Source organism: Myripristis murdjan, chromosome 23 (genome assembly GCF_902150065.1).
Source record: "Myripristis murdjan chromosome 23, fMyrMur1.1, whole genome shotgun sequence".
Taxonomy (NCBI): Eukaryota; Metazoa; Chordata; class Actinopteri; order Holocentriformes; family Holocentridae; genus Myripristis; species Myripristis murdjan.
Window position 1 is genome coordinate 4,023,008 of NC_044002.1, and position 20,712 is coordinate 4,043,719.

Below are 20,712 nucleotides of genomic sequence, written 5' to 3' on the forward strand. Positions count from 1 at the left end.
GGCTTTCTGCTTTGTTTGATATCTATATGTCAAACAGTAAAATTAATCATTGTTAGCAAACTGAGAATCTCTTTCTTTTCCCAGGGTGAATGTGTCAGTTGCTCAAAAGCTAAACTGGCGAAATGCCCCTCTGGAGTTTTCATGGTAAGACCTCTTTCTATTTATTTCTCTCTGTCTCTTTCTCTCTGTCTTTCTCTCTTTTCCTCATCCTACACATACAGTATGTAATGCCCTATTTTCTCTATCTTCCCCCCAAATATTCCTTGAAAAATTGGTCTTGAGATATGACCAACAACAATATAAGATATTTTTATGTTTCTTTGTAATTATGACAAGACCTCCTATTTCCATGTCATATAGGACTCCTCCATTTATGGCTGTGTGTACTCCCTCAAGATAGGCCGGCCAGCCTTGAATATCCCTGCCACTGGCTGCTCACCCCTCTGCAATACAACCATCACGGTAGACACACACACACACACACACGTTTATAGATGTAGTCACATGCAGCCACATACCTGTACCTCAGGCATGTATACGTAAAGGTGCTGTGTTATTTACTTCACATCATAAATTTATTTTGAAATATAGTACTGCTCAGGAGACAATATTCTTTATGATGTAAATAGCTATAATTTAGTTAAAGGGTATATACTGAATGAATTTGAAGACCAAGTCCTCACAACTGAGCAGTCACAATACTAGGCCCTGAATTGTCAACAATACTAGCTTTAATGAAAATGAGGCTTAGATACTGAAGTGGAGGATTTTCAGTGCCAGTTCAAAAGCTTTCAGTATTTCTTTAGGAAGAAAAGCCAATCAGAAGCCCACTTGTGATGTGTTTACTGTAGTTAGCCTGAAATTGCCTGAAATTGATTTTTGAATTTGATGGTGATAAGTATGGTGCCTGGTCTGATGTTGCCACCTGTTGTCCTTTCTGGTAGAGACCAGGCACCCTAATTTCACCATTAGAGGTCAGGCTTTATGCAGATTTGAGTTTAGTTACTCTGTAAACATATTTGGTTATACAATAGCAATGTATGTACAAATAGGAGAAAATGTGGTTTCCTACATTAGGCATCTGTACCTGTTCTCTCTGTGCCCAGACACCAGCATGTTGTAGGGGCTTCTATGGTCCAGAGTGCAGCATGTGTCCTGGGGGATTCCAGACGCCCTGCTCTGGTCATGGCCAGGTCAGACACAGTCTCAACACTGCACTGAGTGAATTGTTCAAGTCCATTGAAGTGGACTGTGATAGGTCACAGTTAAACCTGCTGCTTGGATACTAAAATGTTTGTGTCTTGTGTGAATCAGTGTATGGAGGGAATTGAAGGAAATGGAACCTGTATCTGTGAGCCCAACTTCAGAGGCTCCCGATGCCAGTACTGCTCCAGTCCCAACAAATATGGACCTAACTGTGACAAAAGTATGTCTGTCGACACTTGGTACTCCTGCTCTGACAATGGCGAGTCAGTGGTTTGCTGCAGTATTTCAAGATGATGACCATGCGTCCCTCTCTCCTCAGCCTGCACCTGTATCCACGGCCAGTGTGATAACCGTCCAGAGGCGGACGGGCGGTGTAAAGTGGACAGCTGCATGCCAGGCTACACCGGTGTGTACTGCGAGCGCCAGACACGGGCCTGTGGAGTCCAAGTTGAGTTCTGCCACGCCCACGCAGACTGTGACTTCAACCAGGGGGCAACAAAGTGTGTGGAATTACTTTGACTTGCTCAGTTTCATTTCACAACAATAAATGTCAATAATAGAGAGGGTTCTGTGCAAAAGACTTTTATCAGTGTATCATCTGTGTGTGTCTTCAGGTGTGTATGTAAACCTGGCTACGAGGGTGATGGTATCATTTGTGTGGAAAAAGACCCGTGCGCCCTACCTCTTCGGGGCGGCTGCAGCATAAATGTAAGTCAAAAGATATTTCATCTCCTGTTGCAATTTCATTTTAATATACACAGCCTATAGGTGTTAATCCCAAGTTTGATGCTGAGTACAAGCACACTGAAAGCCCCAGGTAGAGTTCTCTATGTCTTTAAATGTGTGTTGTTTCTGCCCCCTGCAGGCCAAGTGTACAAAGACAGGACCTGGTACACACTCATGCCAGTGTCTAGCAGGGTGGAGGGAGGATGGGGATGAGTGCCAGCCCATCAATACATGTAACAACCCTGACAGGGGTGGCTGCCACCCGAATGCCACCTGTATCTATATAGGCCCTGGGCAGGTAAGGAGAAAGAGCGCCATCATTCTCTGATGTACGCTAAAGGACTACTTTTGGGTAGTGTGACAAGAGTACCTGACAGGAGGACTGGCATCTCTGGTCTCCAGTAGGTATCTCTGTCTGATGTGCATACTAACACTTTAGCATGCAGTAAGTTAAATAACCATCATCCTTTAAACTGACAAAATGAGAATTTGTAGTAGCTCTAAGGCTCAATAGTTAGTTAATTTTAACGAACTGTTCTTGGAAGTTGGAAAGCTCTGAGTCCATACTCCTGACTTCCAACCTTCTGCCTTTTATTTTTTTTCATGTTTCTTCCATGCGGGCATCCATAGATGTCTGCAACAAATTCATGTGAGCAAAGAAATTGACCTTTTTCACAGCAGCCATGACACAGCAGGGGAAAATTATAGATGTTACTAATTACAGTAATTAACACTGTCCCATTTAAGGAACCAGAACCTTTCCAGTAACCCAGCATGAAAAATAGCAGGACCCTGGCTCTGGTTGACCTAAATGGAATGGAGCCTTCATTAATGTCATTAGTAACACCTGTGTTTACCCTGCTGTTCATTTCAAAATGACTGCTATTAAAAACAGCTGTTGTTTGAATGTGACACCTTTTATCTGTCAGTTACACCAAAAAATAATGTTAATGTTACTCTCTTTAAAACACCATTTGCCCACTGACATAAGGACAATCTTGCAATTTTATCTACAAATAAAACCCATCACAAAGTTGTTGCAGTACATTTTCACAAACCATGAATTGCATACATACTAAAATGTTTTACAAAATAGAACTTGATGCAAAGAAAGTTCTGCTCACCGTTAACTGTGTGCACCTCCATTCCTGTGTGATGTCATGTCAACAGAGCCAGTGTATGTGTAAGGTGGGCTACAGAGGTGATGGGAGAGACTGTGTCGCAGTCAATCAGTGTGTGACCCAAAACGGAGGTTGCCATTATTTGGTAGGTCGCAAGATATCATCATCATAAAGTTGCAGATATTTGGATGAATGAAGATACTGTAGTCTGTTCTCTTAAACTATGGGCCCACACTAAACTTGGGTTTCTAGTCTGTTTCTTTTTAGCTCCTGACTTTATTAAGTGTAGATTTTATTGGGCAAAACTGCATTTACTCAGTTTGAGTCCTGGGTTCTGGAGCATTTGTTGTCCATGCTGATAATTTGAATGGACTGTAGGGGTGAAATTTGAAAAGATTTGACTATAATAGGCAGCTATCAGGATGGAATCTCATGTACCTTTCCTCTGCACTTTAGGCCAGCTGTCGCCTGATGTCTGGTCAGTGGAAGTGTGTGTGTGAGGAAGGATATGTAGGCAATGGAGAGGTTTGCTACGGCACTGTTGAACAGGTTAGTTGTTTTTTCAAGTATGACTGTGGCAGTTTAACTAATTCAGCAACTGTCCTCATAAATTCTATTCTATTTTTCCAGCAGTCTTGTTTTTTTCTGTCCATTTATCTATAGGAGTTGATGGCTCTCCCAGAGGCCTCAGATTTCATCACATGGGTGACGGTGAGTAACATGGAGATCTGCTGTATTTGTTCTGCTGATCTGCTGTATAGAGTTTACATTTTTTTCTTTTAGCTGGAGCTGGTCTTGCCAGTGTTAACATTTCTGTCTGTGCATGTTCACTTTCCCAGGAATCGGGGCTGTCTCGGTCTCTGTCAGAGCTGAACATCACACTGCTTATGCCAACTTCAGCAGCCATTGCTGCATTGTCTCAGGATGACAAAAACTTCTGGACCACAAAGGGCAATCTGCCAAGCCTCATCAGGTGACAACTGAGCAGGCCTAGAGGGAAATCTAGATTTCCCTGGCATCTAGTGAAATTGTTACTATGCTGCCATTATGTAACTGTACTTCTTTTAACATTCAGCATTCCTACACATGCCTGAGAGCACCTTTCAGCAGGGCTTACATTTTCAACTGACAGAAATCAGTACAACAATGCTATCTGCGACAGAAGATTTAGGGTTTCATCATCCCTAACTTAGCAGAAGAAATGATTACTTTATCCTTGGTAGTTGCCTGGAAATTAAGTTGAATATTTTATGAATACCAGTAGATTAAATTGGCATTTGTTGGCTCCAGTAACTTAGGCATGTTTGTAACAGGCGGCATGCATTCTGATTCTCCTCCTGACAGAAATCATATGATCCCAGGCAACTATCCATTATCCATGCTGCGCATCACTTCCCCAGCACAAGTAACGTCCCTTCTCAAGACAACACATGCTATTTCTACCACCAATGAGGTGAGTCTAGAGATGTGAGGGCAAAGATAATGCGGGACAAGATTTCCAGCTTTACAGTGCTGAATGAGGACCTGAACTTGGTCTGGTGGCTCTGTATTTACTGTATGTAATGACTGTCATAATTACTCTTGAATGAGAGTAATGTTGTTAGTTGTGCTTGGCTTGAATCTTCTGTCTTGTCAGTTGTCATATAAAACATAAATGGTAAATATTCATTGATGACTTCTTTCTCGAGTTAAGAGTTGACAAGGGACATGGACTTAACCTTGTGCTGTTCTGTCAGTCCACAGCACTAGGGGGAGCAACCATCACAACAGCAAATGTAGCTGCAACCAACGGACTCATACATGTTATTGATAAGGTACAATGCTAATGTTGTTCCATTTAGACATGCAGGCCACAGCTTACACTGATGGTACACCAAATCTTTTTTTTTTTTCAGTCATTGCCTCTCTTTCAGTTCATGGTCTTTCTCCATGTCTTTATCTAGGTTTTGGTTCCTGAGAGGAAACTGAGTGATGGACTACTGACGCTGCTTGACCTGAGGCCAGAGTTTTCTCTCTTCAGATCTTGCCTCATTGTATGTATACGATACACATGGCTGTGATGGGTTATTTTTGTCCTGTGTTGCTGTGTTTCCTGTTCAGTTAGAGCTCATACTACAGTGAAAAATATTGAGGTTCAGAACTGCTTTTCTCCTTTTCAGGAACATAACCTGACAGATGAGATTGAGCAGGCAGATGGCTACACAGTCTTCGTTCCAGTAGACAGTGCTATCAAAGATTACCTCACAAAAATGGCTGCAACTTCAATGGTAGAGTAAAATTAAAATTGTTCTTGCTTCAGTGTTATGTTGTACTGTGTCTGTGGATATTTGAGGGGACCTTAAGAGAAACACATTACAGACCTCTAGCAATATACATTACTTTCTTGCATTCCTGACCTTCATGTTGGTGTATCTTTCTTAGCCCTCCTAAAGGGGCCTTTTATAACTGTGACCATTTTTTTTTCACTAGTACAGGTTACTCATGCAAAATTTGTCTCTTGTATCTGATAACAGGATGTGAACACAACACGCTACCATGTTGTACTGTCAGAACGACTTCTGAAGACAGACCTGCAGGCTGGCGGCTATAAAGAGACCATGCTGGGCTTCTCCTACCAGCTGGGCATCTTCCCCAGAGACGGAAAGGTACCCGTCTCTGTTTCTACCAGGAATACATTTTGACAAGAGTGAAAGTAGTATCAAAATGCTCCACTCATACGAAAGCACTTACTTTGGAGGAGTTTTACTGAAGTACAAATAAAATTACTGGTATGAAAATCTGCCTGCAGAAAATTAAAAGTAATTCATTTCAAATGGCTGAGCTATCCTTGCGAATGTGTCACTTGTCACTTAAAAGACTTAAAAGAACTTAATTGAACTTAAAAGACAGTTTCTTCCATACTTTTACCTGAGTTGTTTTAGCCTATTTGCCTTTTATTGTGTGTCTCATTTTCTCTCTTTCTATGTTGTCACACTCTTTTAATCTCCTCTACCCTCTAGTTGTTTATCAATGAGGCTCAACTCAATGTATCCAACATAATGAGTGAGAAAGGGGTAATCCACGGCCTGTCGTCAGTTCTGATGATCAACAGGAATCGCTGCGACGATATACAAGACCAGCAGATTCTTGTAAATTTTGCACATTAGATCCCCTCAGTTATATGCTAATCCTCAATCACTGATTGATACCAAGCTGTTGTTGAATACTGAAAGTAATGTCATCTGTCCAAAGGGAACCTGCAAGGATTGTTTCTTCCCACAAGGCAAGGTCTGCCCAAATGGAACAACCCCAATGGTAGGATTTCTGACATCCAAATCAAACTGAAACCTGGACATATTTTGAGTGTGAGCATTAATACTTTGTGTTCCCTGCAGAAATCAGTACGAAAGAAGAAGTGTATGTTCAGCCAGATGTATGATGGGGAACGACTGCTCACCATCGGCTGCAGGTTTACCTGCATAAAGAAAAACATTGTATGTGAATCATTTAGAAATTAGAAGATTGTATCATCACTACAAAGTGTAAACATCGACCAGTTTCTGTTGTTGAGAATGTGGCCCATGTCCTAAACACTGAAAAAAAAATCTCTCTCTTTCAGATGCACAAGTGCTGTAGTGGGTTTTTTGGAGAGCATTGTGAGCCATGTCCCGGGCCTAAGGGTCAGCCTTGCTTTACGAATGGGGTGTGTCTTGATGGGACTAATGGGACAGGTATCTGCCAGTGTAACCAAGGTTTCAGTGGAACAGCATGTGAAACCTGCCAGGCTGGCAAATATGGTGTCCACTGTGATCAAGGTAAGATGTGTGGTGATGGTAATGTTAAGTAAACAATTAAAACGTGTTGAGGTGCTTGATAATAGCAGTTTATGTGATGTTCCAGAGATTTCAGACAGTCAGAAATCCAGACTTGCAATTTGGCCCAGTTGCTGTCTGGTTCTAAAATGATTCTTTAAAAGGCAGCATGGTTCTGTGAGGAGCAGTCAACCACTAAAGAAACACTTTATCATTTAGAAGTAGGAGGAAAAAAAAGAACCCAGTGAAGCACTGAGCCACCTGGCTCCACCAAGAACTATTTTGAAAAAGGTTTTTTTTACAGATTTTTCTGAAGAATATTTTTCCTACAACCTCAAAATTTCTGATGGGTTCATGAAGCACCTTTGGGTATTCTTTGAAGAACAGTCTAAAGAAATGGTTTCTTAAAGATTCTTGGTCTGAATGGTTGTTTGTGAAATTACAAATGGTTCTGCTATAGCACCACAATGAAGAACTATCCTGGGTTTCATTTCATACCTTTAACTTTACATTAAGAAATGAAACTTAACTGCTATCATGTGTGTAACTCATGTGCCTTTTTCTGTTGTCTCTTTTTTTGAAGAATCTTTGCTGGTTCCTTAAAGAACTGCTCTTTGAGGCACATTTGAACCACTTAGAAAAATGGTTCTTTAAAAAACCTTGGTCTGCAGGGCTTTTTGTGGAACCAGAAAAGGTTCTCCTATGGCATCACCCTGAACTACCATTTCCAGTTCAAGTTGGCACATTTATTTTTCTGTGTATGGGGAACAATAGTTGAGTGGACTGCATGGAGGTAGCAATCAGGCTCATCTCCAACTTTGAATAGAATGCAGCAGCACTGTTATTAAGATTAAACTGCACGTGTCCACTGCTTATCCTTCTATTTGTTTTTCTCTTTCCTGCACTCAGTCTCTTTGTCTTTCTCTCTGCAGAGTGTGCATGTAAAAACGGCCAGTGCAACGACGGACTGAAGGGGGATGGGACGTGCGAGTGTGACGTGGGGTGGAAAGGCATCCTCTGTGATGAAAGTACGAAAGTGCTAGTTTTACATCTTTTACATAAAGATATGCAGTGCAAGGGGAGACTGAGCTGTCTGTTTATCCTGTTGCAGAGATTGAATCTACAGCTGATGAGCTCTGTGGCTCGGTGAAGTGCCATACTAGTGCAAAGTAAGTTGCACACTGATACAGACTAGAACAAATGCTTTCATTCTACATGATCTGATCTTGTCTGTGTCTTGTTGAGAAAATGAATCTGGGTCCTTTTTTTTCCATCCATCCCTGTGGTAGCTGTGTCATCAAGCCATCTGGTATGCAGTGTATATGCGCTGCTGGGTTTGAGGGCAACGGCACCTATTGCAAAGGTAAGAATGAAAAAAAGGCATAGGTTTTGTGAATTTGTGGATACAAGAGGTCATCAGACTGACGAGGATTGTGGCCAACCCATCTCTAAGGAAAATAGTGTTTGTTGGCTTGAAAAGTCATGAGGAGCTGCCAAACAAGCAAATAGTACAAATCAGCATCAACTGCACATACTTGTTAGCAAATACTTTGGGAATCAAAGCATTAGCATTAATCTATGGCAAGTGGCTGCTCAGAAATAAAGTCACCTGGTGTGTCTGAAAAGTCGCTAATGTGTTGAGGAGCTTAAGCAAAATATGGACTGTTGACCATACCGTAATATAAGGCACACCACCATCCAGATTGTGTGAACCGGAAAATAAACTGAGTGAGACAGGACAGTTGTGATGAACTGCGTTGGACCCCTGTTAATTTTTAGCAAAATGTCCTTGCTTTGGGTGAGGGGCATCCTGCACATTTGTGTCCAGGTCATGGCAAACTACTGCTGAATCAGTGCAACTCAAGTTTGGAATGTATTGACACTTGGCACACAGGAAAGGGCTCAATCAATCTTATTTTACTGTCACAATAGGCAGACAAACAGAACTTTAAAGTTCCCTACTGCAGTTTTAAAACCCCCAGCCTGTAGTGGTGATAAGGACCTAATTCACATCCTGCCTCATGCCTAACATCAAAAGTAGCTTTGCTCAGCCTACTTAGTTAGGCAATTAGTATATTATAGGCTAGTGGTTATTATTTTACTTGCCAGCTGACGTTTTCCTAATTTACTTCCATGTAGTTATATGTAGTTGATACCTACTGAATATACAGTATAATTTCTTTCTTTTTTGTAACATAATTTTGGTGGTATAGATCCTTTTAAGATTATAATTTCTTCATTTTTTATTAACGTCTGCATCTGCATGTGTGTGTGCGTGTGTGTCTGTGTGTGGCTGTGTGTCTGTGTAGCTAAAGACCCCTGTGCAGTGGGTAATGGGGGCTGTAGTCTTTATGCAGTATGTAAGAGGACTCTCCCAGGCCGTCGAGACTGTGTGTGCAATCCAGGATATGCTGGTGATGGCCTTGTGTGTGTGGGTGAGTAGACTGGTTTAATGTGTCAGAATTTGTGAAAAATATTGCTGTTATATGTATGAGAAACTGTATGATTTTGTTGTGGATTGAGTGTTGCTGTATAAATACATGTGGAGCCCACTGTATGTTAGGAAGATAGAGAAACGCTGATTTTAGATCAGTGTCATGGAGGAGTCTTGTGTCTTATGTATTCCCTCAGAGATAAATCCCTGCCTGGAAGGAAATGGAGGCTGTCATGTCAATGCCGACTGTATTCACGTTGGACCCAACAAAGTAAATCCTGCTTTGTTTACTTCCTAACCTCTCCACAGATATGGGGTTACAGTATGAATTAAAATAGGGGGTCCCATGGATCAGCCTCCATTAAAGCAAATGCTTTAATGGAGGCTCCCCTGGACTGCTAAACCATAACAGGCTTCTCTATTTGTATCTCTCCATTCACTTCCATAGCATGACTATTATTACTATGACGATTATGCTTCATATCTTGCTATCCGCTTTGCTGCTGTAATGTGCGAAATTTCCCCACTGTGGGACTAATAAAGGAATATCTTATCTTATCTTATCTTATGACAAAACTGCTCCCAAAATAACATGTTAGCACATAAATGAATGCAAACAAAGCCCAAACCAGAGACCCCAAATACCTCCCGTCTAGTAAAACTGGAAATCCACTCACTGATACAGGGGAACAAATCTGGCTGACAGACTTCAAATGTGAACTTTTTCCACATTTTATTAACTTATTACTGATTGGACCAGAGGGTAACTGCAGCATTTGTTACTGATTCCATGTTTACCGTTGTCATGTCTTTAGTAAAGTGTATTTTTCTTCACTGACCTCTCTTTAGACATCCTGCACTTGCAGTCAAGGCTACTCTGGAGATGGACAGAACTGTAAGATGACTGATCTCTGTCGAAAGGTACATGCAGTTTGACTCTGTTGGTGTTTAAAAATGATATGACTCCATAAGTCCGTGTGAGATGCTGTTTAACGGTCCTGTCATGCTGTTTTGTGCTCATAACATTTAATAGTGAATTTCTGTTATTGCCAGAAAAATGGGGAGTGTCACAGGTTTGCCAGGTGTAACACGACCAGCCCGGGTGTACGTACGTGCACGTGTACCAGTGGCTTCATAGGAGATGGTATTAGCTGCAAAGGCACAGTGGGAAAGGTGAGAGCCACAAGAGCCGCTGACTTCTTTACAGACACATGATGTTGTGTTCACTTGTTTTTTTTTTTTTCACCCATCACTCACTGTTCATTCACAGGAACTTATCAGCAGGAAATTAAGAGACTTTTACCTTGGCTTGATGGTAAGTGATGATCATGTGATTGCTTAAATCATCATTTTTCTGACTGTGGCAAATTTGCCACCACAAGGAGACAGTGGACTGAGTTGAATGTATCCTTTCAGATAGCTGAGATCTCCTTGAAAGGCCGTGGCCCTTTCACCGTCTTCGCCCCAACTGCTGAGGCGTTTGCAAAGGAGCGAAACGGCAGTGGCAAGGTGAGGAATTTAATTTCCCCATTTCTTGATTCAGGACTGGTTATGCATGTCAGACAGAGCTAAGAGAGGTGTGATTTTTTTTTCTTCTTCTAGATAAAAGCTATGCTGTTGGACAAGCGTAAAGAGAGGTACATTGACGTCCTCCGCCACCATATTGTGATGTGCCACACCCTCCTGGCCAGCGATCTGACCCGACCCAGAAATCTGACTAGCATGGCCGGGGAGATCTTAACCACCTCATTCTCCCAGGTGACCAAGGAGCTCTAGAATTTTTATTTATTTATTTATTTATTTTATTCAGATTTACACAGCGGTGTCATCCCCACTCATTGTAACAGGGTCATGAATGAAAGTTATTGTTAACTGTGTTCCTACAACTGTGTGCTGACAATGTCTGATCACTGTTGGATATTTTCAGGGAAATATCTTCATCAACCAGGCAAATGTGACACACACTGATGATCTCAGTGTCAATGGGATCATCCATGAGATTGACACTATTCTGATTCCGCCGAGTGTAGGGAACCAGAGGGAACCAGATGTGCCAGTACGTACTAAGACCAGGCTTGATAACTAATGTTTTCCCTAGAATAAGATTACACTAGTCTCATCACAAAACATGGTAATAGTTATCCATTGCATTTCATTCAAAAATGAAGTATTAAGATTATAAAATCAGATGATAAAAGAATTTCAATTTTATGACCTACAGAGAAGCAACAGTCAAAGTAAGGCATGTTCAAAATTATATAATAACTTGTAAAAGTCTAATAAAATGCCCCTCTTTGTTTCTCAAACATGTAATGAGGTTTTTTAATACCTTAATAGCTAGGTAATGTCATTTTTATCACATTATTATTAACCGGTGTTTATTATTTATCTACATAACTGATAAATGTAATCACAGTTTAGATGCATAGTCACATTCTTCTCATCCCCCAAAGGTTTCCACAATATTGTCAATATTATTCTTAAGTAACCAGAATGATACAACAGTCATTTTTAGTAGTTGGAAATCACATAGTAATATTGTAATAATGATTTTAGGGTTTTAACTGGGGTTTAATTAACAGGTTTCTTTACCTTTTCAACTAGTTAAGTTTAAACTGTTTTATTATATTTTGAGATGTTGCTGTATCTGTAAGTGATTACATTATTTTTAAACCCTTTTAAAACAGCTCAACCTGACAGATGTGGCAGATCTCCATGGTTACAAGACCTTCTACAAACTGCTAGAGGTAAGTTGTTGCACACTGAGCTGGCCTCGAAATGACAACTTCATAATTATCAGTCCTCTGCCAAATCTCTGATCTGTAGTCATCATGGCCCTGCCTTTCGTTTTGCCTTTCAAGAAATACATTTTGAAAAATGAGAAAAATAATTAATTATAATTATAATTAATAGAAATAGAATAGAAACTTAATTATGGCCAATTCAGCTCCAAGTGTATTTGTCACTATAAAGATGTGTGGATGAACAGGTGTAATGTGTCTGTGTTTCTGCCAGGACACGGGTGTGATGGACATGGTGAACGATGGCATGAACCAGCCAGTGACTGTGTTCCTGCCCTCAGATCGAGTCATGGCCTCCCTGCCCCAGGAGCAGAAGGACTTTCTCTACCATCAGCACAACAGACCACAGCTGCTGGAGTACCTCAAGTACCACATCCTTCAGGTCAAAAAGGTAAGTCTCCCTGTCACTTTGTCTGGGTGTTGGCAAACGCTGCTTTTTCGGTGGTATATAATTTCGTGCAATACTCCAAATGAAGTGTGAAAATTTGTCAGTCTGTCCTCCTTAGACTGCTATATCCTATTCAGTGTTCCTATGTTCAACCTCTCCCTCTGTAACTTCAGGTTTACGCTGCAGAGCTGATCCACCTGGACTCAGGCAGGACTCTGCAGGGCTCACAGCTCACGTTTAGCTGTGGAGGACTGGACAGCATCGTAAGTGAAGAGTGAAGCGCCATAAACCAAGTTGAGAAAGCAGTGGAGTTATACCTGCGACTGAATGTTTCACCTCTCAACAGGGAGAAATCTTCGTTAATGACGGAAAGTGCCGGATCATACAGAGACACCTCCAGTTCAGCGGGGGAATCGCCTATGGGATCGACTGTCTGCTGACTCCACCCAGCCTGGGGGGTCGATGTGATGAACAGAAAAGCATCGAGCTTCAGGTGAGTCCTCACACCACACTGATATCATAAGACTCCTGCTGGTTGCTGCTAGATGCAGTGCAATCCAACAGAGGAAATGGAGATGAAACAAACATTTGGAGATTGACTTTTGTCTAATATTTCTCTCCTGTGCTAGATGAATTGTGGGCCATGCACCTCCTCATCAACTCGCTGTCCTGGTGGGGCAAAAGTAAAGGTATGTTTCCTATCAAATTTAAAATGTAATGTTTTGAGGAGAAAAAAACACAATTTCCAAGATTAACTGTCTCTGTGTATGCATGAATGACAATAAAGTCTTATTCTATTCTATTCTAAAATCATATATATTTTTTTAAGTCATAAAAAGAAAAAATATCTTATATATTTTGTTTTTCTACTTGGGGAATTAGTAACAATTAAATCCTGGTGATTTAGTCCAGAATCACAATATCACGAATCACAAGTCACGGCAAAGTCTCTTCAAAGTCCAAATGCTGATGAGAATATTGTGATTCTGGGCTAAAATCATAGTGTAAGAAAACAGTTTTTATGATTTTTTTTTAATAAATTTGCCACTTTAATTTCAGAGAATCTCAGAGTTTTTTTCTCAGAATATTACCCTCTCTTTGCCAGCTCTGTATTTTTTTTCCTCCCTACAATGGCCCTAATACACCATTGTATGTAAATAGATATTAATTGATATGAAATTCAGTTCTGAGGCTGTTCTGGAAATATTTTTTATAGTCAAGGACTACCAGTTTCAGGCTTAAAGTGCCCACTTCTGGTTTGAGCCACACCCACTTGTTAAGCCCTGCTCATTCCAAGAGCAGATACAGATACAGATAACGTAGTTGCTTGAACAGATGTAGATACAGGTAGTGGTGTACTCGCTCACCTCAAGGAAGAACACCACTCATTCACTGTCTCCACCCATATTATTCCCAGTTATTCTGAACCAGCACCCCTCTCGTCTCGAACCTGCTTCTCTAACCTTTATTCAGTTGCCATTCCAATCTGGAGATCTATCACATAAGTGTTTATTGGTCCATATTTTGTGTATATATGCGTGTGGGTCTCCACCTTAAGCCCCTCATATGTGTGTTGTGTTCAGGAGGTGCTGAAGTGTGACCTGCCCATGATGTTTGTCAGTAAGAACGCGGGCTGTCAGTCCATTTGTATGCTCAACTTCTGGCAGCCCAAGTGCTGTGCTGGCTACTATGGACGAGACTGTCTGGGTAAGACCATCACTATTAAGTCCTTACACTGTGACTCTGAAATGGCAAGATTTTTGCCATTCTGCTCATTCTTGATCTACCTGTTCAGTTTGTCCAGGTGGGGTGGAGGCACCTTGCAGCAGCCATGGAAAATGTGATGATGGTCACCTTGGCAATGGCACCTGTAAGTGCGACACAGGTTTCCAGGGCGTGTCCTGCGAGCACTGTAGCGAAGGACACTATGGACCGACCTGCAAGGGTGTGTAGCACTTGGCAATCTCCCTGTCTCAGTTTTTGGTTATGACAAGACGTTCTGAACCCTGGTGTGTTTTTCTGTCACGCCCTCAGCCTGTAACTGCACAGAGCACGGCTCGTGTGACGAGGGCCTGAAGGGGAGGGGCTCCTGTTTCTGTGAGCCAGGCTGGACCGGGGAGCGCTGTGAGACTCAGCAAGGTGTGTGCAACAGTTGTTCATCTGTACTATCTAAATGTCTCCAGCACTTGTAATGGCATTCACTGACTGATGGTCTCTCTGTCCCCACAAGCTGAGGTCTTTGTGTGCTCCCCACCCTGCTCTCCAAAGGGAGTGTGTCAGGACAACAACACTTGTGTGTGTCGGCCTTTCTATGAGGGAGATGGCTACACATGCACAGGTAAAGCCTGAGAGTTCACATGCATGGCCACATGCACATGTACAGTATACTAGAGCTGAGAATTAATTAGGTTTTATTGATGTTGATTCTTGAAAAATACTTTAATTCAGTTCCTTTCCCATACAGTATATATTACCTCTGGAGGGCCTCAAGAACAAGCGTTTACTCAATTCCTGTTTTACTAATTTTGCTAAATTGCAGGCTCCTTTGTGATTTTTTACACTCTGTTACTCTATCACCAAAATGACCAAATCAGACAGCCAGGCTATTTACTAACTGTGCAAGCTGTATTAGGTATCCTTTCAGGCTGCCTAGTACAACTTGTATAAACAAAGCATCTTTGTCCATGTCACACATATCAGTTGTGCTGCATGAGATCTTGCATAATAACAGCTTCCAAGACCATGCAAATTGAGACTGAAGAATTCCCAGTCCACTAACACACTGCTCAAATGCCAAAATGATGAAATTAGTGAGGCAGATAGGTTAGGTCAGGGGGTGTTGTTATGTTTTCTGTAAACTGTGGACCTGTACATCCTGTTGGGAAGAGGGCTATAAATAAACTTGAAGTCAGTGTTACTCCTCTTATATTGTTCCGTGCTGTGCCTCTAGTCATGGACATGTGCAGCACCTGGAACGGCGGCTGTGCTAAGGGTGCAAAGTGTGTTCAGAAAGGGGAGAAGGTGACCTGCACTTGTCCAAAGGGCCACAAAGGAGATGGTTTCACCTGCCAGCCCATTGACCCGTGTGCATCTGAGGACAACGGGGGCTGTCATGAGCATGCCACCTGCACCATGACAGGACCGGTGAGGACAAACATTGAACCCAGACCTCACCAAGGTCCTGCCCGAAATCTCACACGACCATTTTTGTGCAGTGACAGAAATGTAAACAGATATGTGACTGTGGACAGAATTGTCAATACAAGTACATTTCTGAGATGCGTATATCATCATATTTCCTTACATTTTGCATTTTTCTAGTTTATCATATATTGTTCTTTTTTTAACATATTTGACATTTTATGTTCTTTGTTGTCTTTCGGTGCACTTTTATTGTGGTATGTTTTTTTCCCTGGAGGGTTTTTCAGCTGAAACAGCTCACTTTCCCAACAGAGAGCTTTTTCCTCATCTTACTTGGATGTGCAGCCCTTGATGGAGCAGTTGGAATAGCTGCAGTATATCTTAGACCTTTTCCTATAAATCATATTTTCAGAGGATTTAGCATGCTGTTTGACCTAAATGTTTGTGATGACTGCATCCCGATTCATCAGTCTTTTTGTTCATACTGTTGTTGTCAACAGGGAAAAAAGATGTGCACATGCAAGGACAACTACATTGGTGATGGTGTGACCTGTGAAGTCAAAGAACTACCAATCAATCGCTGTCTCCAGGACAACGGGCTGTGTCACCAAGATGCCAAGTGCACTGACCTTCACTTTGAGGGTATGGCAGAGCAATCAGCAGCCCTGAAAGTTAGATCTCAAATAATTAACATTTATGATTCATTTTTTGACATAAAATGTTTTTGTTTGATTTTTTTTTGTCTGTGTGCTGTATGCTTTATCGCTGCTGTAACTGGAGTCCAGATGCCACACTGGGTGTGTTCCACTTGCGTTCAGATAAGGGTCAGTACAAGTGGAACTACACCGCTGCACAGCAAGCCTGCACTGCAGAGGGAGGCACCCTGGCCACATACACCCAGCTCTCCTATGCACAGCAGGTGAGGGAACAGTCACAGCTGTTACATACAATCAGCTCCCATTAAGAACCATTACATTTTAGATCACTAATCTAACAATCACGTTAATGCAATAAATTTCCCATTGATGAACTGGATTTTATTACATTTGCTTGTAACTTTGGTGCTATATCTAAAAAAATAGTTCAGTCTGCATGGTTGCAAGGCAGAAAAAAACAAAAGTAAAAGCAAAATGTAAAATAGTAAAATGCTGCAGATATCACTTTCATATAGGAGTGAACCAGCCATCTAAACCAGGTATGGGTTCACAGTGTTATACTAAGCCAGTTATGACATGTTTCAACCAAAGGCCAAAGGGTGACGAAAGGAATCTTCTGTGCATGTCCTCAGACCTCAGAATAACATATATACACCATGTGCACAAAGCTTTGGCAGATGGGCCATGCTCTCTCTGCTCACTCTGTAGGGCGGCTTAAACATGTGTTCTGCTGGTTGGCTGGATGAGGCCAGGGTGGCCTACCCCACCACGTATTCCAACCCTAACTGCGGTTTTGGACATGTGGGCATTGTGGACTATGGGACTCGCAAAAACCTTAGTGAGACATGGGACACCTTCTGCTACAGGGTCAAAGGTAAGACAGGAGGAAGACAGAGGGTGAGTGAAATATGGGGAGAACTGAAGATGACAAACCTTGGACTGATGTTCTGATACACATCAGTCTGTTTATGCTTTATTTTACTGTTCTTAAAAAACTTTGTTTCCCTATTCCAGAGGTGAAATGTGAGTGTAAGCTGGGCTACATTGGCGATGGCTACACCTGTACAGGAAACCTTTTGCAGGTCCTGAGCTCCACACCCTCCTTCTCCAACTTCCTCACTGTAAGCACTAACACGGCAGATGTATGACATGCTATTGTCACCTTCAGCTTCATTTTTGCGCTCCATTTATTACTATGGCCCACATAATTTTTTTTTTTTTTTCTACTTCCAGCAAATCCTGAACTACTCCCAGAACTCTGCGTCAGGGAAGGAGTTTGTGAAGCGCCTCAGTAATCTGACTGTCCAGTCAACTTTGTTTGTACCCGACAACACAGGCCTGTCTGAGAACCAGGTGAGTGACAGAAGCAGCCTGCCAAGCTCCTTCAACACAGCTACAGGTGCTGCTTCTGTGCCAGGATGGAATTAACTCTTCATCTGCCCTGATTTGGTGTTGTGTGTGTTCATCATGAGGAGGAGAGTATAGGTCTGTCCAGTCATTAAATCACTGCATCTTGTGAAGGAAAGACAGTTTATTTGATCAATTCTTTTTAGAAGTCACTTCAGTGGAGTACTGCAAAATTAATTTTAAAACCTCAGCTGATGTTATAATCCCATATAAATCCTCTGTAGAGAGAAGGCTGTATTTCACAAAGTTTTTCCTTCACTTTGTATGTATGTGTGTATGTGCAGACTCTGACTCAGAGGGACATAGAGTACCACCTCTCGGAGGGCCAGGCTCTGGCTCTTAGTGAGCTGAAGAACGGCAGTCGCATCAGAACCCGCCTGGGCAGCCTCACCGTCCTGGGCATCGCAGACTTCCTCAACCCCAAGACTCTGGTTAGACATATTGCTGCTTCTCCAACTGGTGGCATCAACTGAAAGTCATGAGAACCAAATATTTTAACAGAGGGAATCCATATTGACTTTTAATTTGGCCATTGCCATGTTTTAAAATACAGAGATGTGTCATTAAAACCATTTTAACTGAATGGTAATTTGCAGTTCTCAAATGGCTGAGTTAGACCCATGGTGTAAACCAACCACTAGAGGGCCTCTGGTGTCATTTAAAATAGCAGTTTCAGGATTTTGGCCTCTGACTCCTAAAACAATGACCCCTGTCATTAGGGTGCATATAGAGACTGAAAACTCTTCAATATTTCACAAGACAAAAAAAAAAAAATTATCGGTGGTTTTGATCAGATGGTTAGTTCTCACTTTGAAACCTGATTGATCTCTGCAGACCTCCCGTTACATCAACGATCGCTTCGTCACAGACTCTGACATCGTGGCTTCCAACGGCATCATCCACGTGCTGCAAGGACCTCTGACAGCCCCGCCTCCTCGGCAAGCAGTGAGTGACCCGCTAATGGCACGTTACACCTGCGACTAGAAACAGATGACTCAGTCCTTGTTCAATTCTTAACCCACTCTCTGAGCACCGACTGCAGGAGAGGATAAGTGAGTGTTTTCCTTGTTTGACCCCCTGACCTTCTCTGTGATTGGTCCATCCAGCTCCATGCGGCACACAAGGCAGGGATGGGAGTTGGAGTTGTGCTGCTGGTTACGCTCGTGGTCGGGGTCATCTTTGTTGGCTACCACTTCTATACCCACAAAACCAAACCCTTCCAGTTCCACTATTTCAAGGTCAGACTGCATTTATTCATTTTTTTTCCTCATTTGTCAGTGCAGTACTTTTTGTAGCTCTGATCTTTGTCCTCCTCCTCCCTTTCACAGGATGAAAATGAGGACGAGGCCTCACATCCAGACTGCAGCCCTAATGTCTGTAACCCAGTTTATGATGCAGCTCCAGACCCAGTTGAGCCCAGCCCCGCTGACATCCCTGTAAGTCGGTAGAAAGTAAAGGCACCACCAACCAAAGTGATGACATGCACATTCTTGTGACCCAGTACTTTACTGGATCAAAGGACTGTCCAAACACGCCTTAAGTCCTTTACTGTGAAACGTAAAGTGTAGTCCTTAACGTAGTTCAGTAGTCTATAGTAAAGTACTGTAAGTCTATAAGGGAGCTATAGTGTACGGTTCTGTTTTTTCTGTCTACACAGACAACATGGGCCTCATTTGATAAACCCAGGGATCCATACCAGATGATTTTTTGGTTTTTGATGTACTGTTGAATTGCAGAGTTGTCTGTGCTGTATGTCAAGAGTGAAACCTGAGTTAGTCATGCGTTCTCTAATTGGTATACTTCCTAGTTCTAGACATTAAACACTCTTTCTTAACACTTCCTTGTGAAGGCCCAACATTCTTACTTGCAAGGCACCAAATACTGATAAAATATGTCTTTGATGGATGTATAAGTGTAAGGTTCTTCTCTTCCGCACTATCTGGTGACTGGTAGGAAGGAGTCAATAACATTTGAATGGCTTAATAAACAGTGGTTGTTCTTTCCAGACAGAGGACAAGCACGAGGTGGTGAACGGTGGTTCCTATGATCTGCTTCAGGACAGCTGAGAGGGACCCAGCTCCATTGCTCTGCTGGTGGAACTGGATCAAGATCCCTGTTACCCATCATTAGCTCTGCGGAGTGGAAGGGTAAACACAACCTGGGCTTATCGTGAAGAGGAAGAATGTGCAGGAGACACAGGATTTGGGGTTTGGGATTTGAAGTCAAATTGACTGTGCTTTATCTCCTCATTCCTTCTCCCTGGTTTTAAATCTCAAAGTGCGCTTCTGATGGACTAAATGACTTGTCAGCTTTTTTTCTTTCTTTTATACTGAATGTACCGTCTAAATAAATGCAGATCCCGGAGAAAGCCAATGACTACACTGCTGTGCCAGACTTAATATCCCTGCAACTGCATATGTCATGCAGACAAAGTGATAACGGCTGTTTCTTTACCAAAGATATACAGTATGTATAATGAAGTATACAACTGAAAGACATTTCAACACATCAGCAATTTAGATGAACACTAGTGGTTTTGGAGGTTATGTGAAACTAACCTTTGTTTGTTCTTCCCCTTTGCATTTGGCAACTTGTTCCACGACCCACATCAGAAACTTCTTGGTATGATCTTTTGTTTGGTGCTGACTATACACATCTTGCCATCTAAAGTACAAATTGACATGAAAAAAAAAAAAAAAACTCATATAACTCATAAAACTCGTTGCCAGGTGTGCATGTATAACTATGACCTGAAAGTCTATAATGCTTTGACAAACTGTACATGAGGTGTATTGTAATACTTACCTTTACACATACCTGTTAGTTACCTGTCATAGTTGCCTGTAGAGACTTTTTTTTAACCTGTCTCCCTATATCACCTGAAACTGTGAAAACAAGTAGTAAACTAGATTTACTGCAGTACCAGCTCCATACTTGACCCAGAGGAAACTTCAAACAGTTGATTTGATGAGCTAGTGAACCGAATATTGACCAGTATGGCCTCATCCATATAAATCCTGATTTCATCACTTGGGAGACAA

General features: G+C 41.9%; 1 protein-coding gene across 1 annotated transcript in view; it reads left to right on the forward strand.

Moving 5' to 3' along the window:
• The window catches only part of stab2 (stabilin 2), a 32,498-nt gene extending 12,420 nt beyond the window's left edge, over window positions 1-20,078 (forward strand). Inside the window, exons 19-69 of the mRNA XM_030046224.1 lie at window positions 85-144; window positions 361-462; window positions 1,107-1,193; window positions 1,315-1,426; window positions 1,526-1,706; window positions 1,821-1,914; window positions 2,072-2,230; window positions 3,103-3,198; window positions 3,510-3,602; window positions 3,717-3,764; window positions 3,893-4,026; window positions 4,398-4,506; window positions 4,790-4,867; window positions 4,997-5,086; window positions 5,213-5,320; window positions 5,567-5,698; window positions 6,053-6,181; window positions 6,285-6,347; window positions 6,428-6,526; window positions 6,652-6,847; window positions 7,777-7,872; window positions 7,956-8,013; window positions 8,134-8,207; window positions 9,154-9,279; window positions 9,476-9,549; window positions 10,128-10,199; window positions 10,332-10,451; window positions 10,549-10,593; window positions 10,695-10,787; window positions 10,881-11,036; window positions 11,206-11,334; window positions 11,966-12,025; window positions 12,294-12,470; window positions 12,641-12,730; window positions 12,814-12,960; window positions 13,097-13,156; window positions 14,051-14,174; window positions 14,263-14,412; window positions 14,502-14,606; window positions 14,698-14,805; window positions 15,418-15,611; window positions 16,109-16,250; window positions 16,394-16,527; window positions 16,973-17,138; window positions 17,279-17,385; window positions 17,498-17,617; window positions 17,956-18,102; window positions 18,506-18,616; window positions 18,778-18,909; window positions 19,000-19,107; window positions 19,678-20,078. Coding sequence (XP_029902084.1) covers window positions 85-144; window positions 361-462; window positions 1,107-1,193; window positions 1,315-1,426; window positions 1,526-1,706; window positions 1,821-1,914; window positions 2,072-2,230; window positions 3,103-3,198; window positions 3,510-3,602; window positions 3,717-3,764; window positions 3,893-4,026; window positions 4,398-4,506; window positions 4,790-4,867; window positions 4,997-5,086; window positions 5,213-5,320; window positions 5,567-5,698; window positions 6,053-6,181; window positions 6,285-6,347; window positions 6,428-6,526; window positions 6,652-6,847; window positions 7,777-7,872; window positions 7,956-8,013; window positions 8,134-8,207; window positions 9,154-9,279; window positions 9,476-9,549; window positions 10,128-10,199; window positions 10,332-10,451; window positions 10,549-10,593; window positions 10,695-10,787; window positions 10,881-11,036; window positions 11,206-11,334; window positions 11,966-12,025; window positions 12,294-12,470; window positions 12,641-12,730; window positions 12,814-12,960; window positions 13,097-13,156; window positions 14,051-14,174; window positions 14,263-14,412; window positions 14,502-14,606; window positions 14,698-14,805; window positions 15,418-15,611; window positions 16,109-16,250; window positions 16,394-16,527; window positions 16,973-17,138; window positions 17,279-17,385; window positions 17,498-17,617; window positions 17,956-18,102; window positions 18,506-18,616; window positions 18,778-18,909; window positions 19,000-19,107; window positions 19,678-19,737 — 5,655 coding nt within the window. The 3' untranslated portion in view covers window positions 19,738-20,078. The remainder of the gene's footprint in view (window positions 1-84; window positions 145-360; window positions 463-1,106; window positions 1,194-1,314; window positions 1,427-1,525; window positions 1,707-1,820; window positions 1,915-2,071; window positions 2,231-3,102; window positions 3,199-3,509; window positions 3,603-3,716; window positions 3,765-3,892; window positions 4,027-4,397; window positions 4,507-4,789; window positions 4,868-4,996; window positions 5,087-5,212; window positions 5,321-5,566; window positions 5,699-6,052; window positions 6,182-6,284; window positions 6,348-6,427; window positions 6,527-6,651; window positions 6,848-7,776; window positions 7,873-7,955; window positions 8,014-8,133; window positions 8,208-9,153; window positions 9,280-9,475; window positions 9,550-10,127; window positions 10,200-10,331; window positions 10,452-10,548; window positions 10,594-10,694; window positions 10,788-10,880; window positions 11,037-11,205; window positions 11,335-11,965; window positions 12,026-12,293; window positions 12,471-12,640; window positions 12,731-12,813; window positions 12,961-13,096; window positions 13,157-14,050; window positions 14,175-14,262; window positions 14,413-14,501; window positions 14,607-14,697; window positions 14,806-15,417; window positions 15,612-16,108; window positions 16,251-16,393; window positions 16,528-16,972; window positions 17,139-17,278; window positions 17,386-17,497; window positions 17,618-17,955; window positions 18,103-18,505; window positions 18,617-18,777; window positions 18,910-18,999; window positions 19,108-19,677) is intronic.
• The last annotated feature ends 634 nt before the right edge of the window (window positions 20,079-20,712 follow it).